The 18985-nt window shown below is 60.9% G+C and overlaps 1 protein-coding gene across 1 annotated transcript; it reads right to left on the bottom strand.

Moving 5' to 3' along the window:
• Nucleotides 1-946: 946 nt before the first annotated feature.
• On the bottom strand, nt 947-16218 carry CERS5 (ceramide synthase 5). The gene is made up of 11 exons (XM_054177487.1): nt 16000-16218; nt 13300-13405; nt 12031-12161; nt 9546-9603; nt 8941-8991; nt 8474-8566; nt 8133-8261; nt 6796-6902; nt 4777-4933; nt 3322-3351; nt 947-1230 (listed from the first exon to the last, which is right to left on the bottom strand). Exons 1-11 carry the CDS (start codon nt 16197-16199, stop codon nt 1078-1080), a joined length of 1215 nt encoding a protein of 404 aa, XP_054033462.1. The 5' UTR covers nt 16200-16218; the 3' UTR covers nt 947-1077.
• Between the last annotated feature and the right edge of the window lie 2767 nt (nt 16219-18985).

Below are 18985 nucleotides of genomic sequence, written 5' to 3'. Positions count from 1 at the left end.
CCCAAGTACCATTGAGTAAAAGAAGAGAAGCAAAGCCTGGGGTGGAGGGGGGGAGTGGGGGGTTGGGGGGTGGCTGCTTTCCCAGCCCAGTGATTCCTCCACAGGGTTGCAAAACAAATCAGAGCAGCAACATTCACTTCTGTCTTGGAGACAAGCAGGGCTGAAACACCTCAGTTTGGTGGGGGGCAAGTTAAACACAGCTCACCCACTACTGGACACCCCCACCCCAAGTCCTGGCTTAGCCAGCTGGATCCAGCAGGTCCTAGGGAAGAAAAGGTCTTCCACACCACAGCTTGCAGAGGGAAACCCAACAGCAACCTCCACCATTTAAAAAGGCACTGGGAGAGCTGGCTTAGGGGCAACGACCAACCCACTCCCCCCCCACTGCAGGAGGGCTGGGGTCAAGGCTTCAGAGGGCTTTGCAGCACCAAAACAGGCAGCAAAGGCTGGCCTGGTCCCTCCTGGCAGCAGAGAGAGAGAAGCTGTAACCTCCTCAGCTGGTAGCACCCTGGCAGCAGGCTGGGACAGCTCCTGGCACAGAGCTCGCTGCAGGAGCCCAGGGAGGGGAGAGGCTCTGCTGCAGCCACAGGGCAGCTGGGAGGGAGACTCACAGGACCACCCCCACCCCCCCCCCTCTCCACGTTCTCCATGCTCTGGAATGCACCAAGGAGATCCTCTGAGCCTTGTGCTGGAGCAAACCCTCACTGCCAGGCGACCCTCCCGGGGCCAGCAGCCAGCCCAGCCCCAAGCTGGCCCTGCCTGCAGTCAAGCCCGGTGAAAAGAAACCCCCAGCTGGCCAGAGACAAAAGAAACCTCTGCAAACATCAGTGGGACAAAGGCTGAAGTACAAAGCTGGCTCCAGGTGAGATCTGCAGCTTCATTTCTACCCCTGGTCGTTGGCTTTCTCCCTTCTTGTCGTGCAAAGCCTCTTGACTGGGCTGGGCTGTGCCCCTGTCAGGTCTGCTGGGGGTCCCTGGGGGAAGGGTATCTTGATTAAAGATCACTTGGGAATGTGGAGCTCAACACATCTGGACACTGGAAGAGAAGTCTGTGTCTGCTCAAGGCCAGCCCAAGGCCTTAGTCCTCCTCTGCCCAGGGGCCAGCAGCCACGTGGCCGTTGCTGGGGTTGGAGCCGTTGCTGGAGGTGCTGAGAGCTCCTTTGGTGCTGCTGCAGGTCCCCTCCTCCTCCTCAGAGCTGCTCTCCACGTCACTGCGGTCATCTTTGGACACCTGGGAGGTGCAGTGGGGTTGAGGAGTGGCAAGGTGGAAAACATGGAGAGAGAGCAGCAGTCAGAAGGCTGTGCCCCAGCCTTCAGCTTCCACCTTCCCCTGCTCCGCTTCCCTTTGCCATCTGGGCCCTGAGGCACTTGGGAGCTGCAGGAGGAATCTGCCAGCACCCCCAGAGGGTGCAGAGCAGGCACTGGAAAGGGCAGGGTGGGGATATCAGTTTCACTCCCAGCCAGTCTGCCCTTCCTGAGGAGCCTGCCAGGGGCCTGCAAGAAAGCTGGGGAGGGACTTCTGCCAAGGGCTGGTAGTGATAGGAGCAATGGAGTGAAGCTGGGGGAGGAGAGAGTGAGGCTGGAGATGAGGGCTGGGGAGGAGCAGCTGGGGGTGTCCAGCCTGCAGGAGAGGAGGCTGAGGGGAGACCTCCTGGCTCTCTGCATCTCCCTGAAAGGAGGCTGGAGCCAGGTGGGGGTTGGGCTCTTCTGCTAGGCAACAAGGAACAGGACAAGAGGAAGTGGCCTCAGGTTGCCCCAGGGCAGGTTCAGGCTGGAGATCAGAAGAAACTTCTCCACTGAAAGGGTTCTCAAAGCCTGGCACAGGCTGCCCAGGGGCCTGGCTGTATCCCCAGCCCTGGGGAGGGGGCTTTCAAAGCTGTGGTGCTGAGGGCTGAAAGATCTCCAACCAAAGGGTTTTATGATCAGCTGGTGCCCTGACCAAGCCCCACAGAGAACACTGAGTCCTGCAGGGCCCTGGCTGATCCCTGAACGAGGAAGCAGCTCAGCTGATCAGGCTCCTGCCTGCACTCTGTGCCTGCAGCCCCTCACAGCCTGTGCTGGGAACTCAATTCTGAGCAAGTGCCAGCTGGGACAGCAGGCTGGAGAGCAACGACAGCCACGACCTCAACTAACACAGCTCAGGGGCAGGAGGAGCAGCTCGGCGCCGAGCCCTCGGTCTGCTCCAGAGCTGTGCCTGCAGGGAAAAGGCTGCCGGCGAATCCAGCCGGGTTCGGCCTGCAGGGCGCTTGGGACCGGCTGGGCAGAGGCAGGCTCAGGCCGCTGCCCGCTGCCGCCACCGGGGGGCGCTGCCCCAGCACCGCAGCGAGGGAAGGGAGCCGAGACCCAGCCCCGACGGCAAACACAGCCCGGGGGGGCGGCAGGGCGCCAGAGCCGCACAGCCGAGCGGTGCTGAGCGGTGCTGAGCGGCGCTGAGCTGCTGCCTCTGCAGCTAACAGCCCCCTGCAAGCCTTCTGTGGGCCAGCAGCTGCCCAGGGAGTTCCTTCTCTGCTTGCTTTGGGCTCAGGGCTTTCCAGCAGCAGCAGCAGCAGCAGGCAAGCAGCTCCCGGAGCCCGAGGGCAGGGCTGCCACAGAGCCAGCCAGGGGCAGTTAATGATCTGCAGGATCAGTTGGGAGAGGCTGCTGGATGTCTGCTGCCACAACCTGCAGCCTCCTTCCCCACTCCCCTGCTGTGCTGGAAGCTCCAAGGGGCACTGGAAGGAAGGAAGCAGAAACCCCTCCAGTTCTCCTCCTTCCTCGGGGCACAAGGGGACTGCTCTGCTCCTCCCCACAGCTGTGCTGCTCTCCCTCTGCCACTCAGCACAGAAGGAAGAAGCTCTTCATGATGAGGCCACTGAGAGCCTGGCCCTGGCTGCCCAGAGAGGTGGCAGCTGCCCCATCCCTGGAACCCTCCCAGGCCAGGCTGTTTGGGGCTCTGGGCAGCCTGCTCTGGCTGGGGATGTCCCTGCTGACTGCAGGGGGTTGGGACTGGATGGCTTCTGAAGGTCCCTTCCAACCCAAACCATTTACCACTCCATGAGCCATCCTAGGCAGGATCAGAGCCTCTGGGGGTGGGGGTGGAACCAAAGCAGAAAGGTGAAGGCCATGCAGCCAGCTGACAGCAGAGAGGAGCAAACCCCAAGGCACTGCTTCGACCTCTGCAACCCTCTGCACCTGAGCACAGGCAGAACCAGGCCTGCAGTCAGCCAGGGGGAGAAGGCAGCAACCTCCTGAAGCCCCCACACCACAGCCCTGCCTGTGAGTCAGCCCAGGAGCAGCCACCAACGTCCTCCAGTGACCAAAGAGAAGCACAGATCACACTTACATGCAAAGGCTGAAACTGTCCAGCTCCAATCTGGCACAGAAAAAAGGAGGAAAGAGTGAGGAAGACAGAGCTTAAGAGTCCTTTCTCTGGCTAGGTCACCTGGGCAGGAGAGAACCAAGGAAAGGAATAAAGATGTAGGCCTCAGGATACAGAACCAAGCTGCAGAGACAGGCAGCAAGACAGCAGCAGCAGCAGCAGCTGGGGGGGGGACAGGGGGAAAAGATCCTGTGCAGACTCTGGCCCCTGCCTTCCTCTGCCCCCACTGCCACAGAGCCTTCTTGTCCAGGCTGCATCCCACCTGGAGGGGCAGCTAGGAAGTTCAAGAGAGGGAAACCCAGCTCAGAACCCAACCAGCTGCCTGAGAGGAGGCTTCTGTGCTGGGAGCTTGGCTGCTGCTCCCTGGAGCCTGCACAGGAAGTGGCTTCTCTTGAGGGGGCAGCTGAGGGGCAGGGCTCCCAGGCTGGCTTGCCCTGGCTCATGCTGCCCCAGCTGAGCTACCCCTTTGGCTTGGCAGCTGAGCCTGCACTGCTCACTGCTAGGGCAGCAGCTGCTGCAGCCCCCCCTCCCCCTCCCCGAGGCACAAACTCCAAGGAGAGCACTCAGGCCTGAGGCCAGGCTGCTCCCCCATCAGCCCAGTCACCACCAGGCACTGCACTGCTGCCCTGCCTTCCTCCTCTGCATGCTGCCTGCCGCCAGCAGGCTGTGGCAGAGCTCAGGGGTGAGGCTGCAGCACCTCCCTCACAGCCCCAGAGCCAGCTGGAGCTGGGAAACCCCTCCCAGAGGGGACTGAAGCTCGAGGAGAGGAGGGTGAGGAAGAAATTCTGGAGAGGGAGGGTGGGGAGGCACTGGAGCAGGCTGCTCAGGGAGGCTGTGGCTGTCCCCTCCCTGGAGGTGCTCCAGGCCAGGCTGGGGGAGGCCTGGGGCAGCCTGGGCTGCTGGGAGGTGTCCCCTGCCCCTGGCACTGCATGATCCTGAAGGTCCCTTCCAAAGCCCAACCCCTGCTGGGATCACAGGACAGCTGAAAACTGTCCTGCTGCCAGCTGGAGCCCCAGAGCCTGTCAGCAGCACTGCTGCACCCCCCCGGCCCTGCTGTGCCCCCCTGAGCCCTGCTGTGCCCCCCCAGAGCCCTTCTGTGGCCCCCCTGAGCCCTGCTGTGCCCCCCTTGAGCCCTGCTGTGCCCCCCCCGAGCCCTGCTGTGCCCCCCCGAGCCCTGCTGTGCCCCCCCGAGCCCTGCTGTGCCCCCCCGAGCCCTGCTGTGCCCCCCCGAGCCCTGCTGTGCCCCCCCTGAGCCCTGCTGCCACCACCCCCATCCTTGCTGTGCCCCCCCCGAGCCCTTCTGCCATCACCCCCAGCCCTGCTGTGCCCCCCCTGAGCCCTTGCCAGCCCCTGGGGGGCACAGCTGCCCCCCTTGCCAGCCCAGAGGGAGGCAGGAGGGTGCCCAGCACCTGGCCTCACCTTGCCTCTCACCAGTGCCTTGCAGGCAGTGCGGAGGATGAGACAGGACCAGATGAGGTGCAGCAGCTGCAGGGTCAGCAGGAGGCCATTGAAGAGCCACCAGGAAGGGTAAGGACCAATCAGTTCCCAGCTTTCAAACAGGGTGGTGTTCAAAATCCTGCAAGGGACCCAAGAAGGACATCAACAGCTCTGCCCTGGGGGGCTGAGGGCTGCCCCCTCCCTGGACCTGTTCAGGGCCAGGCTGGATGAGGCCCTGAGCAGCCTGGGCTGGTGGGAGGGGTCCCTGCCCAGGGCAGGGGGGGTTGGAACTGGAGGATCTTCAAGGTCCCTTCCAACCCAACCCATTCCATGGCCCCCTGAGCCTCCCACTCTCAGTGGGCAGCTGCATGTGGGTTTGTGTCTCGTCACCTGCTGCTGCACTCCTCTCAGAGCCAGCTCTGGGAGACCCAGGAGGGAAGGGACTAGAGGTGAGGTGAAGCCAGAGCCTCTCCTCTGGCAGCTGAGGGATTGCATTGCAGCCAGTGGAAAAGGCATTAAGGATTCACAGCAGTGCTGAGCCACAGCAGGATGCAAGAGCCTCACCTCCTGCCAGGCAGCCACTGCCAGGGCCAGGCTGCTCCTCTGGCACTGCAAGCAGCTGACAAAGGCAAAACACCCAAGGGGCTGTGCCAAGCCATGCTGGATGAGGCCCTGAGCAGCCAAGCTGAGCTCAGAGGGGTCCCTGCCCATGGCAGGGGGTTGGGAGCAGCTGATCTTTGAGGCCCCTTCCAACCCAGAGCATTCTGTGCACCTCTGAGGCTCCCAGCAGCAGGAGGGGAGGCCCCAGCTGTGCATCAAGGCTCTCCCCACACTCCCTCAAGCTGACTCCTGAGGGCTGAGCCCAGAGGGTGCTGGTGAATGGAGCCACAGGCAGCTGGCAGCCAGGCACCAGTGGGGTGCCCCAGGGAGCAGTGCTGGGCCCCAGCCTGATCAATATCCTCATTGATGATCTGGAGGAGGGCACTGAGTCAGGCAGCAGCAGATGTGCAGCTGACACCAAGCTGGGGGCAGAGGTTGGGCAGTCAGAGGGCAGAGGGCTCTGCAGAGGGCCCTGGGCAGGCTGGGCAGAGCCCAACAGGATGGCATCCAACAGGTCCCAGTGCCAGGGGCTGCACTTTGGCCACAGCAACCCCAGGCAGAGCTGCAGGCTGGGGGCAGAGAGCTGCCAGGCAGAGAGGGACCTGGGGGTGCTGATTGCCAGCTGCCTGAACAGGAGCCAGCAGTGTGCCCAGGGGGCCAGGAGGGCCAAGGGCAGCCTGGCCTGCAGCAGTGTGGCCAGCAGCAGCAGGGAGCTCATCCTGCCCTGTGCTCAGCACTGCTCAGGCCACAGCTGGAGTCCTGTGTCCAGCTCTGGGCTCCTCAGGTTAAGAAGGACATTGAGAGGCTGGAAGGGGTCCAGAGAAGGGCAACAAAGTGGGGAGGGGTCTGGGGCACAGCCTGGGGAGGAGAGGCTGAGGGAGCTGGGGTTGCTCAGCCTGCAGAAGAGGAGGCTCAGGGGAGACCTCATTGCTCTCTGCAACTCCCTGCAGGGAGGTTGTAGCCAGCTGGGGGTTGGGCTCTTCTCCCAGGCACCCAGCAGCAGAACAAGAGGCCACAGCCTCAAGCTGTGCCAGGGGAGGTTTAGACTCAAAGTGAGGAGAAAGTTCTTCACTGAGTCATTCACCACTGGGATGTGCTGCCCAGGGGGGTGGTGGAGTCCCCACCCCTGGAGGTGTTCAGGAGGGGCTTGGATGTGGCACTCGGTGCCATGAGCTCTGTGCTGCCAGCTTGGACTGGATGATCCTTGGGGGTCTCTTCCCACCTTAGTGACACTGTGAGCCTGTGCCTCCCTTCAGGTGCCCAGCTGACCCCTGCTGCTCCAGGCTGCCTTGGAGGGGGGGGGGGGGGCAAGGGCTTTTGGCAAGAGATTTGAACACCACAGGGCTTTGCTGCAAGGCTTTGGAGGCTCAGCCCCAAACCCTCCCAGCCTGAGGTGCTTACCAGAAGGGATAAATGCCCAAGCGTGTCACAATGAACACAAGCCCAAAGAGCATGAAGAAAGCATCACAGAGCCTCTGGTACTTGGCATAATTGGCCAACTTTGCAGCCTGGAACAAAACACAAGAGGAGGACAACAAACAGGCCAACATTATTCCCTCTGTGCCCTCCTGTAACCACCAGGCTGGAAACTTCCCACCCCCCCCCCCCTAACCCTTCCCCCCCCAAGCATTTGGAAGGTTTCTGGGGGATTATTCCTGCTGCTCAAGCAGCTCTGAGGGAAAAGCTGACAGGGCAAGGAGCAGCAGCAGCAGCAGCAGCAGCTTGGGTTGAATGCAGCTGGAGCAGCTCAGCTTTCCTCCCCTGGGGGCAGCCCCACAGAGGCTGAGAGCCAGGCACCGCTGGTGTGTCCCCCCCCCCCAGGGGTCAGTGCTGGGCTCAGGCCTGCTCAGGATCCTCAGTGAGGATCTGGACAAGGGGATGGAGCTCATCAGGCAGGGAGCTTGCAGATGGCAGCAAGCTGGGGGCAGGAGTGGAGCTGGGAGAGCTCTGCAGAGGGAGCTGGGCAGAGTCCAACAGGATGGCATCCAGCAAGTGCCCAGGGGCTGCACTTTGGCCACAGCAACCCCAGGCAGAGCTGCAGGCTGGGGACAGAGGGGCTGAGAGCAGCCAGGCAGAAAGGGACCTGGGGGTGCTGGGTGACAGCAGCTGAACAGGAGCCAGCAGTGTGCCCAAGAAGGCCAAGGGCAGCCTGGACTGCAGCAGGAGCAGTGTGGCCAGCAGGAGCAGGGAGCTCATCCTGCCCTGTGCTCAGCACTGCTCAGGCCACACCTTGAGTCCTGTGTCCAGCTCTGGGCCCCTCAGGTTAAGAAGGACATTGAGAGGCTGGAAGGGGTCCAGAGAAGGGCAACAAAGTGGGGAGGGGTCTGGAGCACAGCCCTGGGAGGAGAGGCTGAGGGAGCTGGGGTTGCTTAGCCTGCAGAAGAGGAGGCTCAGGGGAGACCTCATTGCTCTCTGCAACTACCTGAAGGGAGGTTGTAGCCAGCTGGGGGTTGGGCTCTTCTCCCAGGCACCCAGCAGCAGAACAAGAGGCCACAGCCTCAAGCTGTGCCAGGGGAGGTTCAGGCTGGAGGTGAGGAGAAAGTTCTTCCCAGCAAGAGGAATTGGCCACTGGAAAGTGCTGCCCAGGGGGGTGGTGGAGTCCCCAGCCCTGGAGGTGCTCCAGAAAGGCTTGGATGTGGCACTTGGAGCCAGGGGTTTAGTGGTCAGGAGGTGCTGGGTTGGACTTGATGACCTCTGAGGTCTTTCCCAACCTCATTGATTCTGTGACCCAAACTCACCTCCAGAAGGAAGTCTGAGGCATCGTGGAGGCACAGCACCAGAGTTCCAACCCTCACCATGTTGTTCATGTAGGAGAAGGTGATGAGGCCAATGGTAGCCAAGTGATGGACAAACATGATCAGGAAGTCCTGGAACCAGGAAGGAAGAGAGAGAGAGAGAGCTGAATGAAGCCTCTTTGGCTCCCTCACAAGCTACAGGCTTGGCAGAGAGCCACAAAAACTGACTCAGGGTCCTCAGCATTCAGGGACTGGGCTGGAAGGGACCTCAGAGCTCCTTCACTCCTGGCTCTTGTTCCCCCTCCCCACTGAGCACAGCACTCAGGGACCCTGCCTGGCCTCACCTTCCTTTTGATGTCTGTAAACTGGGAGAACATCAGGGACCAGTAGAAGGCCAGCTCCAAGATGTAGTAATAATAAAGCCTGGATGTGAGAGGCTGCAAAACAAACCCCCAGAGCACAGCCATGAGACAAAGCCCTTGAAAGGCAGCCTAAAAATCAACCTGCTTTCCCCTTCCCATTTCCTGCACTCTTCCTCCTTCCTTCCTTCCCTTTCCCTCCCTTCCCACCCCCCACTCTGCTCCCTCCACAATGCTGAGGCACAAAAGCTCCAGAATCAAGGTTTAACAACCACCACCTGAAGCCACAGACACCTCAGCAGGGGCTTAGTTAGAGCTCCCTGGGTGCCTGAGCTGACTCAGGAGCAAGGTTCCTTCTCAGCATTGACATCCTGCAGCCTCCTGTGCTCAGGCAAAGCAGGCAGTGAACAGAGGGGTGGTCTCCAGGGAGGCATTTGGTGCCTCAGCCCTACCTGGAAAGGGTAACTGTACCAGCACTGTCGTGTGTCCCAAAACCAGGGAGCCTAAGAGGAAAGAAAGGAGAGAGAAAAGGACTTTGCTGCAGGTTTGATCTTCCCTGCCATGCACTGCAGCTCACCTCCAGGGCTCTGTTCCATCCCAGTTTCACCCTGAGCTGCTTTATCTTTGGCTCTACCACCTGAGCTGAAGTCATTGTGAACCTTTCCAGCTACACTCTGTGTAGAGCTCCCCAGGGGCTCAGAAGTCTTTCTGCAGGCTGAGGCAAGGTGAACTGCCATGGAAATGCAAACCCTCCTGCAGCTGCCTCTGCCCTGCTCAGATCCCACCTGCAGCACAGGAAGGACCTGGAGCTGCTGGAGAGGATGCTGCAGGTGGAGTTTCAGAGAGCAGAGAGGCAGAATCCTCTCTCCCTGTGCCGCTGCTCTGCTTCTCTTGCAGCCCAGGACGTGGTTGGCCTTCCACTGCCTGTTCTAAGCCAGGTGCCAGCAGTGAGGAAGGGACAGAAGCAGTCAGCCCCCACCCTGTGTTTCAGCAGGACACCCCCAGCCCAGCAGCAGAGCCCCCAGGCCAGGGAGAGGGGGCAGGGAGCCGAACTCACCGTCCAGAGGAACCTGATCCCATACACAAATATACTGAAATAAAAGGTGAGCCTCCACCTGGGGGAGAGAGAGAGACAGAGAGAGAGAGAGGGGAGAGAAGCAGCAGAAGTTAAACTTCTGAAATGGAAACAGGCCCTGGGTTAACATCTGCAACACAAATGAAGCAGTCAGGGGAAAAGCCTCCCCCCACCCCCCCCCCCACCACCAAGGGCTGGCAGCTGAAAAGCTTTCAGCCACCAAAGGCTCAACCCTGAGCTGGCTGAGAGCTGAGAGGAGGAAAAAATCTGCTGAAGAGTCTTCACAGCTCACCAGCCAGGGTGGAAACCAGGCCTGAGAGTGGACTGTGAGGACAGGCTGAGGGAGCTGGGAGAGGAGAAGGCTCCAGGGGGGAGCTCAGAGCTGCCTGCCAGTGCCTGAAGGGATCCTGCAGGAAGGCTGCAGAGAGACTTTTGCTGAGGGTCTCCAGAGACAGGCCAAGGGGGAAGGGTTTGGAGCTGAGGCAGAGCAGGGTTGGAGTGGAGCTGAGGAAGAAGTCCTGCAGTAGGAAGGTGGTGAGGCTCTGGCACAGGCTGCCCAGGGAGGCTGTGGCTGCCTCCTGCCTGCCAAGGCTAAGCTGGATGAGGCCTTGAGCAACCTGGGCTGGTGGGAGGTGTCCCTGCCCAGGGCAGGGGCTTGAAGTAGAAGAGCTCTGAGGTCCCTTCCAGCCTGAGCCATGCTAGGATTCCCTGCACATGCATCATCCATCTGCTTCCATGTCCAGTGGTAACCAGGAGACAAGGCATTGCCACCCAGAAGGCTTCCTAATGGGTTTCTTCCTCTTACCTCGTGGCTTTAAGCAGACAGAACCATACTGGGGGGAGGAACTACTATGAAGAAAGTTACTGGAAAGGAAAGAAAGCAGCAGAGAAGAAAGAGCAAGTCAGGAGAAGATAATTCAGCTGCTGAGTGCCCTGAGTTCAGGGCAAGCACTCAGACAGGAACAAAAGAATGAAGGGGAATGAGAAGAGCAGGGATGCAGCAAGTGTCTGCACCAAAGCACCTCCAGCATCCTGCAAACCATGAGCTCACCCTGCTGGGAACCAGCACTGCTCTGCAGCAGCACTCTGCAGACAGCAGAGCTGCCCTCTGGTTGGAATGGGTTGGGTTGGGAGGGGCCTCAGAGGTCACCCAGTCCCAACCCCCTGGCACCTCTCACCAGCCCAGGTTGCTCAAGGCAAGGAGAGCTGGGGAGGGACTTCTAACAAGGGCTGGGAGTGACAGGTTGAGGACAATGGCTTTGAGAGGGCAGATTGAGACTGGAGAGGAGGAAGAGATTCCTGAGAGTGAGGCTGGGGAGAGCCTGGCACAGGCTGCCCAGGGAGGCTGTGGCTGCCCCCTCCCTGGGAGGTGTTCAAGGCCAGGCTGGATGAGGCCCTGAGCAACCTGAGCTGCTGGGAGGTGTCCCTGCCCACGGCAGGGGGTTGGGACTGGATGAGCTTGAAGGTCCCTTCCAACCCAACCCATAAGTCTAAGTGCCGGGTGCTGCACTTTGGCCACGGCAACCCCATGCAGAGCTACAGGCTGGGGTCAGAGTGGCTGGAGAGCTGCCAAACGGAGAGGGACCTGGGGGTGCTGATTGACACCCGCCTAAACATGAGCCAGCAGTGTGCCCAGGTGGCCAAGAAGGCCAATGGCATCCTGGCCTGTATTAGGAATAGTGTGGCCAGCAGGAGCAGGGAGGTCATTGTGCCCCTGTACTCTGCATTGGTTAGGCCACACCTTGAGTACTGTGTCCAGTTCTGGGCCCCTCAGTTTAGGAAGGACATCGAGACACTTGAACGTGTCCAGAGAAGGGCAACAAGGCTGGTGAGAGGCCTTGAGCACAAGCCCTATGAGGAGAGGCTGAGGGAGCTGGGATTGTTTAGCCTGGAGAAGAGAAGGATCAGAGGCGACCTCATTGCCCTCTACAACTACCTGAAGGGTGGTTGTAGCCAGGTGGGGGTTGGTCTCTTCTCCCAGGCAACCAGCACCAGAACAAGGGGACACAGTCTCAAGTTGTGTCAGGGGAGGTTTAGACTCGAGGTGAGGAAAAAGTTCTTCACTGAGCGAGTCATTCGTCATTGGAATGGGCTGCCCAGGGAGGTGGTGGAGTCGCCGTCCCTGGAGGTGTTCAAGGGGAGATTGGACGTGGCGCTTGGTGCTATGATCTAGTTGTGAGGTCTGTTGGAACAGGTTGGACTTGATGATCCTTGGGGTCTCTTCCAACCTTAGTTACTGTGATACTGTGATACTGTGTGATACTGTGTGATTCCATGGGTCTGTGTCCTGCTCCTCTCAGGCAGCCTCACAGAAGACCCTGGGATGCTTTCAGGCCCTCCTGACTTCATCCCTGCGCTCACAGAACTCCTCTGCTAAGCAGCCCACCCCAGGAGAGCAGCTTGGAATGGGCAGATGAGCACAGCTGGAGACACAGAGCACCCAGAGGTGCCCTGGCCTCACACATACATGCTCTCACAGAACTTCCTGAGGGTGCTGGGCTTGTCCTGGTTCCTGCGGTGCCGAAACCAGCGCTGCACCTTCCTCACATCCCAATCCAGCTGCTTGGACAGACCTTCCAGCCTCCTGCCATCTGGGGACTGAAGGAACACAAAGCCAGGTCAGCATTTCTCCCACCCCTCAACCCAAGATCCCCTCAGCACCACCCCAGAAAGGATGCCCAGAGCAAAAGCCACCCCCCCAGGGCAGGCCAGGAGCAACCCCCCCTCCCCCCAGGTGGCAGCTGCAGCTCAAGCCATGGCTGACTGCTGCAGCAGGCTGCAGGCTGAGCACTTCCTCCTCTGTTCCATCACCTGACAGCACAAGATGACAAAGGATGCAACTGTTCTGCTTCTTGGGGAGGGTGGAGCTGCTCTGGGAAGGCCCTGTCCTACCTGTTCAGCCATGCACCCTCAGCCCAGGGCTCAGACAGGGCAAAGCTGGAGGCACCCAGGGGCTGCCACTCGCTGTGGGGAGGAGTTCAGAGAGTGGCTCAGCTTGGAAGGGACCTCAGGGATCATCTACTGCAACCCTCCTGCCATGGGCAGGGACACCTCTCAACGAGACTCAGCTGCTCGAGGCCTCATCCAGCCTGGCCTCCAACAGCCCCCAGGGCCACAGCCTCCCTGGGCAGCCTGCTCCAGAGTCTCCCCTCCCTCCCACTGCAGAGCTTCAGTGTCTACAAGTGTCTGAGGGGTGGGTGCCAGGGGGAAGGTACCCAGGGTGAAGGTGCCCAGGGGGGAAGGTGCCCAGGGGGGAAGGTGCCCAGGGGTGTTTCAGTGCTGCCCAGTGACAGGACAAGGAACAAGAGGCACAAGCTGGAACCCAGGAGGCTCCACCTCAACAGGAGGAGAAGCTGCTTTGGTGTGAGGCTGCTGGAGGCCTGGAGCAGGCTGCCCTGAGAGGCTGTGGAGTCTCCTCTGGAGGTTCCAACCCCCCCTGGCTGTGTTGCTGTGTGCCCTGCCCTGGGTGCCCCTGCTCTGGCAGTGGGGGGGTGGGGGGGTTGGACTGGGTGACCTCTGGAGGTCCCTTCCAACCCCTGACTGTTCTCTGATTCCACCTCAAGTTGTCTTTGCCAAGCAAAAAACAGTTCCCTGATCCTCACCTATCTCCAGAGGCAGTGAAAAGGGAGAGCAGGGCAGAGTGTGAAATGCACTCTTCTCAGGCTGGAGAAGTGGGAGCAAAACCTCCCCTGTGGGCACAGCCCCATGGCTGCAGCAGGCTCTGCAGGGCACTCACCTTGGTGATGGCTGTAAACACTTTCTCTAGGATTGCATTGGGCTGGGCTCTGTGGGGGCCACTGTCCTGGATGCCAAGGTGGATGGCACATGGCTTGGCAATAAACCTGCAAGAGTTCAGAGGAGAGCATCAAACCAGAGCACAAGGACCTCAGCCTGCAAAACCTCCCCCAGGAGAAGCTTCTCTGAGGTGAAGGAATCTCTTAGCCCCCAGCCAGCACAGGCAGTGCATCCATCTGAAGGGAGAAACTCCATGTCCCTGGGCTTGCAAGGATCAGAATGTCCTCACCACCCAGAAAGAGGAGGGGAGAGCAGTGAGAGGAGCTCCTGCAGCCCAGGGAGCAGAGGCAGCAGGGCCAGCAGGGCAGGGAGGGGATTCTGCCCCTCTGCTCTGCTCACCTGCAGCACTGCCTCCAGCTCTGGGGCCCCCAGGAGCTGCTGGGGAGGCTCCAGAGGAGACCACAAAGATGAGCAGAGGGATGGAGAACCTCCCCCCTGTGGGGACAGGCTGGGAGAGTTGGGGCTGTTCAGCCTGGAGAAGGCTCCAGGGAGACCTCAGAGCAGCCTTCCAGTACCTGAAGGGGCTCCAGGAGAGCTGGGCAGGGACTTGGGACAAGGGCTGGGAGCTTGGGACATGGCCTGGAAGAGGGGAGACTGAGACTGGAGAGGAGGAAGAAGTTCCTGAGTGAGGGTGGGGAGACCCTGGCACAGGCTGCCCAGGGAGGTTGTGAAGAACTTCTTCCTCAGCTCCACTCTAACCCTGCTCTGCCTCAGCTCCAAACCATTCCCCCCCTTGTCCTGCCTCCAGACACCCTCAGGGAAAAGTCCTTCTGCAGCCTGCCTGCAGGATCCCTTCAGGCACTGGCAGGCAGCTCTGAGGTCCCCCTGGAGCCTTCTCCTCTCCAGGCTCAGCAGCCCCAGGGCTCAGCCTGGCTGAGGCTCAAGCTCTGCCCTCCACCCTGCAGACAAAATCTGCACAGCAGGAGCAAGGAAGCACCAAACCAAGGCTGCCCAGTGGCACTTCCATTCCTGGGGGGGGACGTTCAAAGCTGAGCAGCACAAGCTCAGGAGCAAGAGGAGAGCTCTGAGGATTGGGCAGTGTGACCTTCAGAGGTCCCTTCTAATCTAAATGACTTTATGATTCCATAAAAATCCTAATTGCAGCAACTGTTCCCAAGGTCAGTGCAGAGCCACACCTTCCCAGCAAGGATTTATCATCACTTCAGGACTTTTATTCCACTTCTCTCAACAGGTGTCTGCTGGCTGGCTCCAGTCACACCTCCCAGGCTACCTCCTTCACACTGCTTATCCAAGCAGCCTGCTGCTGAGGCCAGCCCCAGCTCCCAAGCACTCAGACCCCTGCTTCACCACCACCATCTCTCAGCCAGGTCGTAATTCACCTACCCAAAGGCAGAATCCTTCTTGAGGGGGGTTGGACCTGGATGATCTTTGAGGTCCTCCTGCTCCTCTGGAGACTTTCAAGCCCCACCTGGATGTGTTCCTGTGTGATCCTGTGCCCTGGGTGACCCTGCTCTGGCAGGGGGTTGGACTGGAAGATCTCCACAGGTCCCTTCAACCCAACCCTCCTGAGACTCCTCTCCCCAGTCCAATCTAACTTTTACCTCTCCCCAGCCCCTTTGTTTCGTTCCCTTCCTGACAGCTTCCCACTTCCAGCAAACCCACAGAACAAACCCAACTCCACTCCTGCTCCCTTCCAGTCCTGCAGCTCCTTTCATGCTTCAGAAACCACCTCCTGCCCCTCCAGCGTCGACAGATCCAGATCAAATCAACCTTTCATCATCTAACCCGAGCAGGAATCCAAGGTGTCTTGGTCTGCTCTCACCTAGCAGCGCTGCTGAACGAGCTGCTCTGCTAATTAGTATCTCTGTCAGGCACGCAGGGAGCCTGGCGTGTGGCTGGAAGGGATCCACACCGCGGGAAGAGCAAACCCCAGCCCAGGGGAAGGCGCTGGTGGAGGCTCACGGCAGCGAGCAGCGGAGCATTCCACCTGCTCCCGGCCACGGCGGATGAGCTGCGAGCACTTCCCTCATGCCTGAGATGCAAGGCACCCGGCAAAACGTTTAATAATACACCAGGCCATGTGAACGAGTCCTGTTTCCTCATCCAGGAACTCGCCAGGGCAGCAGAATGAAGGCAGAGCGCAGCCATTCAAGTCAGCCAGCCGCAGCGCCGCGGCTCGCCCGCCCCGGGACGGCAGAGGCAATTCCCCGGACGCCTTCCTCGCACTGCCTCAGCATCAGGCACCGCTAGGACCGGAGGAGCCCCTGGGGATCCACAGCCGAGGAGCCCCGGGGCCGTGCGCGCCGCGGCAGCGGCGGAGAGGCTCCGGGAAGGGTCTTCCTGCGTTACACAATGTTCCCTTTCCGCGCACCCAGAGCCCCGGGGGCGGAAAGCCCACAGCGGCCTCCGCCGAAGGGCCTCGGCCCTGCCCGGAGGGGCGGTGGGGGAGCCCCACCGAGCCGAGCCGAGCCGAGCCGCGCCGCGGGGGCCGAGCCCGACCCGACTGCCCTCGCCGCCGGCTCGGCCCCGCCGCTCCCCCCGGGACTCTCCGCAGCCCGTTGCTAAGAGACACCGGCGGCCTCACCGTGCGCTGAGGCGGGGCCGGGGGCCGCGTCCCGTCCACCTGAGGGCCCCGGGGGAGCCCCGGAGCGGGGACGGGCCCGGGCCCGCCCGCACTCACCTCTCGAAGAGCAGCCGCACAGCGAAGATGCCGAGCGCCAGCGGAAAGGCGGAGAGGACGTGGCCCGCCCGCGGGTACTGCAGCCCGCTGCCCGGCGGGCCCGGCTCGCCAGCTAGGTCCGCCCACGTCACATTGTGCGGCAGCCAGAAGCGCTCGTTCCAAAACCAGGCCCGCAGCGCCGCAGCCGCGGCCGCCGCCATCTTCCGCCGCCTGCCTCCCTCCCTCCCTCCCTGCCTGCCGGCGGCCGCAGCCCAGGCGGCCACCGCCGCGCCAAGCCCCGCCCCCGCCCCCGGCGCGGCGGCCAATGCGCGTCCGCGCGCGGGGCGCGGGCGGGCGGGGCTTCCCCCTGGCCACACCCCCTCCGCGCTGGACCGTTACTTCCGCGCGTGTGCAGCGCGCGGGCCGCGCGCCCGCCCCGGGGCGCGTTCCCGCCGCTGTCTCCGCGGCCCCGGGCGAGCGGCCCCGGGCGAGGCTTGCCGGCCCTCGGGGCGGGGACGCCTCCGCCAGCGGAGGATGGTTGCTGTGACTGCAGCGCAGTCCTCGATGACCGGGAAGCCAGCAGAGGCTCTCACGTGGCCTGCAGAGCGGGGTCCCGGGGGAGGGGGGGGGGGGGGGTCGGTCTGCTCCCTGCCCCGCCGAGGTCGCGGCTGGTGCCGGCGCCGAGCCACCACCTCGGGGGTGGTGGCTGCTGAGCTGCGCTGGATAAAGCCCCTCCTGCGCACCCTTGAGGGTGAGCTGAGCTCCCGGAGCCTTGCAAACGGAAGGAAGCTGTAAGGAAATGCTTAGAAGCTTGGGAGCCGCGGGGTGAAGGTTCCCCGGTAACGAAGCCTGGCCCTTGGAAACCTGACACGCAGCTTCTCAACCTCTCCAAGCACAGCGATCAGCATCAGCTTCCTTGTGCACCGAAGCCAATGAATCCACCTTCCGTGTAAGAGCTCTCCTGGCGTCCCTCCAGGTGAGAGCAAATCTCTCAGCCCGCTGAGCACACAAATACTCCACAGGGGCAAGGAGAGCCTGGTTCAGAGATTCTCTGCATCACCGTGGGGTAGAACTTCCCAGGAGGGAATCTGGAGTTGCTTAGCCTGGAGAAGAGGAGGCTCAGGGGAGACCTCATTGCTGTCTACAACTCCCTGAAGGGAGGTTGTAGCCAGCTGGGGGTTGGTCTTTTCTTCCAGGCACCCAGAACAAGAGGACACAGTCTCAAGCTGTGCCAGGGGAGGTTTAGGCTGGGTGTTAGGAAGAAGCTCTTCAGAGAAAGAGAGATTGGCCCTTGGGATGTGCTGCCCAGGGAGGTGGTGGAGTCACCATCACTGGAAGTGTTTAAAAAGAACCTGGATGAGGCCCTTGGTGCCATGGTTTAGTTGATCAGATGGTGCTGGGTGATAGCTTGGACTGGATGATCTCGAAGGTCTTTTTCAACCTGGCTCATTCTGTATTCAGGAGACAGGGCAAGGGACAACGGTTTGGAGCTGGGGCAGGGCAGGGTTAGACTGGAGCTGAAGGTCTGCAGTGGGAGGGTGCTGAGGCTCTGGCACAGGCTGCCCAGGGAGGTCCAGGCAGCAACAGCTCCAGCTGCTGAGTAATTTGAGGGGATTGGTACCAAATCAGGGTCCCTTCCCACCCCCCAGCCCCTTCTGTGGCTGTGTGACACAGCTCTGGGTTCCAGCTTGCACAGCAGCTGTCTCCCTGCCGGCTTCTGCCCTCTCCTCCTGCTGTCTAGATCCACATTTGCCCATGCTGCTGCAGGACACTCTGCATTTCTCTGGGGGTAGCCTCTGTCTGCCCCAATCAAACCCACCTCAGGCTTAAGTGAAGGTAACTGCAGCACAAAGCAGCTTAAAGGAAGGGGGGGGTGGGGAAGGAGCCCCCTCGTTGTCCTCAGCTGCCGTGCCTGAGCAGCACCTGATGCCAGAAATGGAAGTGTGAGATACCCACAGGTCCTCCCTGCCTCTCCCCTCCTGCCCTGATCCCTCCACACGCTGGGGGCCCAGCAGAGGCTGCAGGTTGGACTGCCAGGCAGTGCCAGCCTGGGCACACACTGGCACCTAGTGGCACCAGAGCAGTCACTGCCTGGGCTCCAGCCCCCAGCAGAGCCCCAGCGCCTCCTGAGAGCAACACCCCTCTGAAACCGTGGAACTGGTGGGGCTGGCAAAGACCTCCGAGGTCTCTTGCAAGCCCAACCCCCTTCCCTGAGGACTCTCTGATGGCTGTGGCGAAGCTGCCCCCCCGAACCAGCACCAATCCAGCCTCAAGACTTCCATTTTAATGCAAATGACCAAAGTTTATTGAAGGTTTTGGAGTTAGCAGGAGTGTTAAGAGCAGAGTCCTGTACACCTCGAGGAAGAGTTAAAGCTAATTCTCTGGAGAATGCAGCACAAAGGAAGCTAACAGCAAAGGGCATCCTCCTCCCACCCACCAGGATTTGACCATTCCTCAAAGAGATGAAGTTTAAAAGCCAAGGAAGCTTTGAGGGGAGCAATCAGAAGGTTTCACTGCCCTGACCCCTTTTTTCCCCCCCACCCCATTCCAGAGGTGATTTTTCCCCCCTCCTTCCAGCCATGAGGAAGAGGTTGATGGCAGATTGGTGCAAAGCTGCCAAAAAGGCCTTCAAACAAGTATTATCTGCAGTTTAAAATGGTGAGCTCCCAAGTTAAAAGAGAAAAATAAACACCCCCCACCCCCACCCCCCCCCCAAAGCCCAACCCCAAACATTAAACCCCCAAATGAAACTCCTCCACTTGGAAATGCCAAAGTAATGCCCTGCAGGCTACTGCAAAAGGGTGGCCTGGTCCTCAGAGGGATCTGGGGGGGGAGGGTGGGAGGGAAAGCACTCCAAGAGGGGTGGCTCCAGCAATGGGCCACAGCATTCCAGTTGCACAGAGGGAAAGAGAAGGGAGCAGGGAGCCTTCAGCTGGCAGTCTGGAGAGAGGAAGGAGCACACTGCACTCGGGCTGAGATGCTGCAGCTGGTGGATGCCAAGCACAGC

This window comes from Dryobates pubescens, chromosome 40 (assembly GCF_014839835.1).
Source record: "Dryobates pubescens isolate bDryPub1 chromosome 40, bDryPub1.pri, whole genome shotgun sequence".
Taxonomy (NCBI): Eukaryota; Metazoa; Chordata; class Aves; order Piciformes; family Picidae; genus Dryobates; species Dryobates pubescens.
Note: the sequence above shows the minus strand (reverse complement) of the source record. Positions and strands in the feature narration are given on the sequence as shown.

What these genes read in the sequence shown, in the direction of transcription:
- CERS5 (XM_054177487.1), bottom strand. Translation starts at nt 16,199, where the DNA reads ATGGCGGCGGCCGCGGCTGCGGCGCTGCGGGCCTGGTTTTGGAACGAG. An exon ending in AGGAAGTTCTGTGAGAGCAT is followed by an intron (nt 9,604 to 12,030) that starts GTATGTGTGAGG and finishes TCTCTCCCCCAG; the next exon opens with GTGGAGGCTCACCTTTTATT. An exon ending in GACAGTTTCAGCCTTTGCAT is followed by an intron (nt 1,231 to 3,321) that starts GTAAGTGTGATC and finishes TGCACCTCCCAG; the next exon opens with GTGTCCAAAGATGACCGCAG.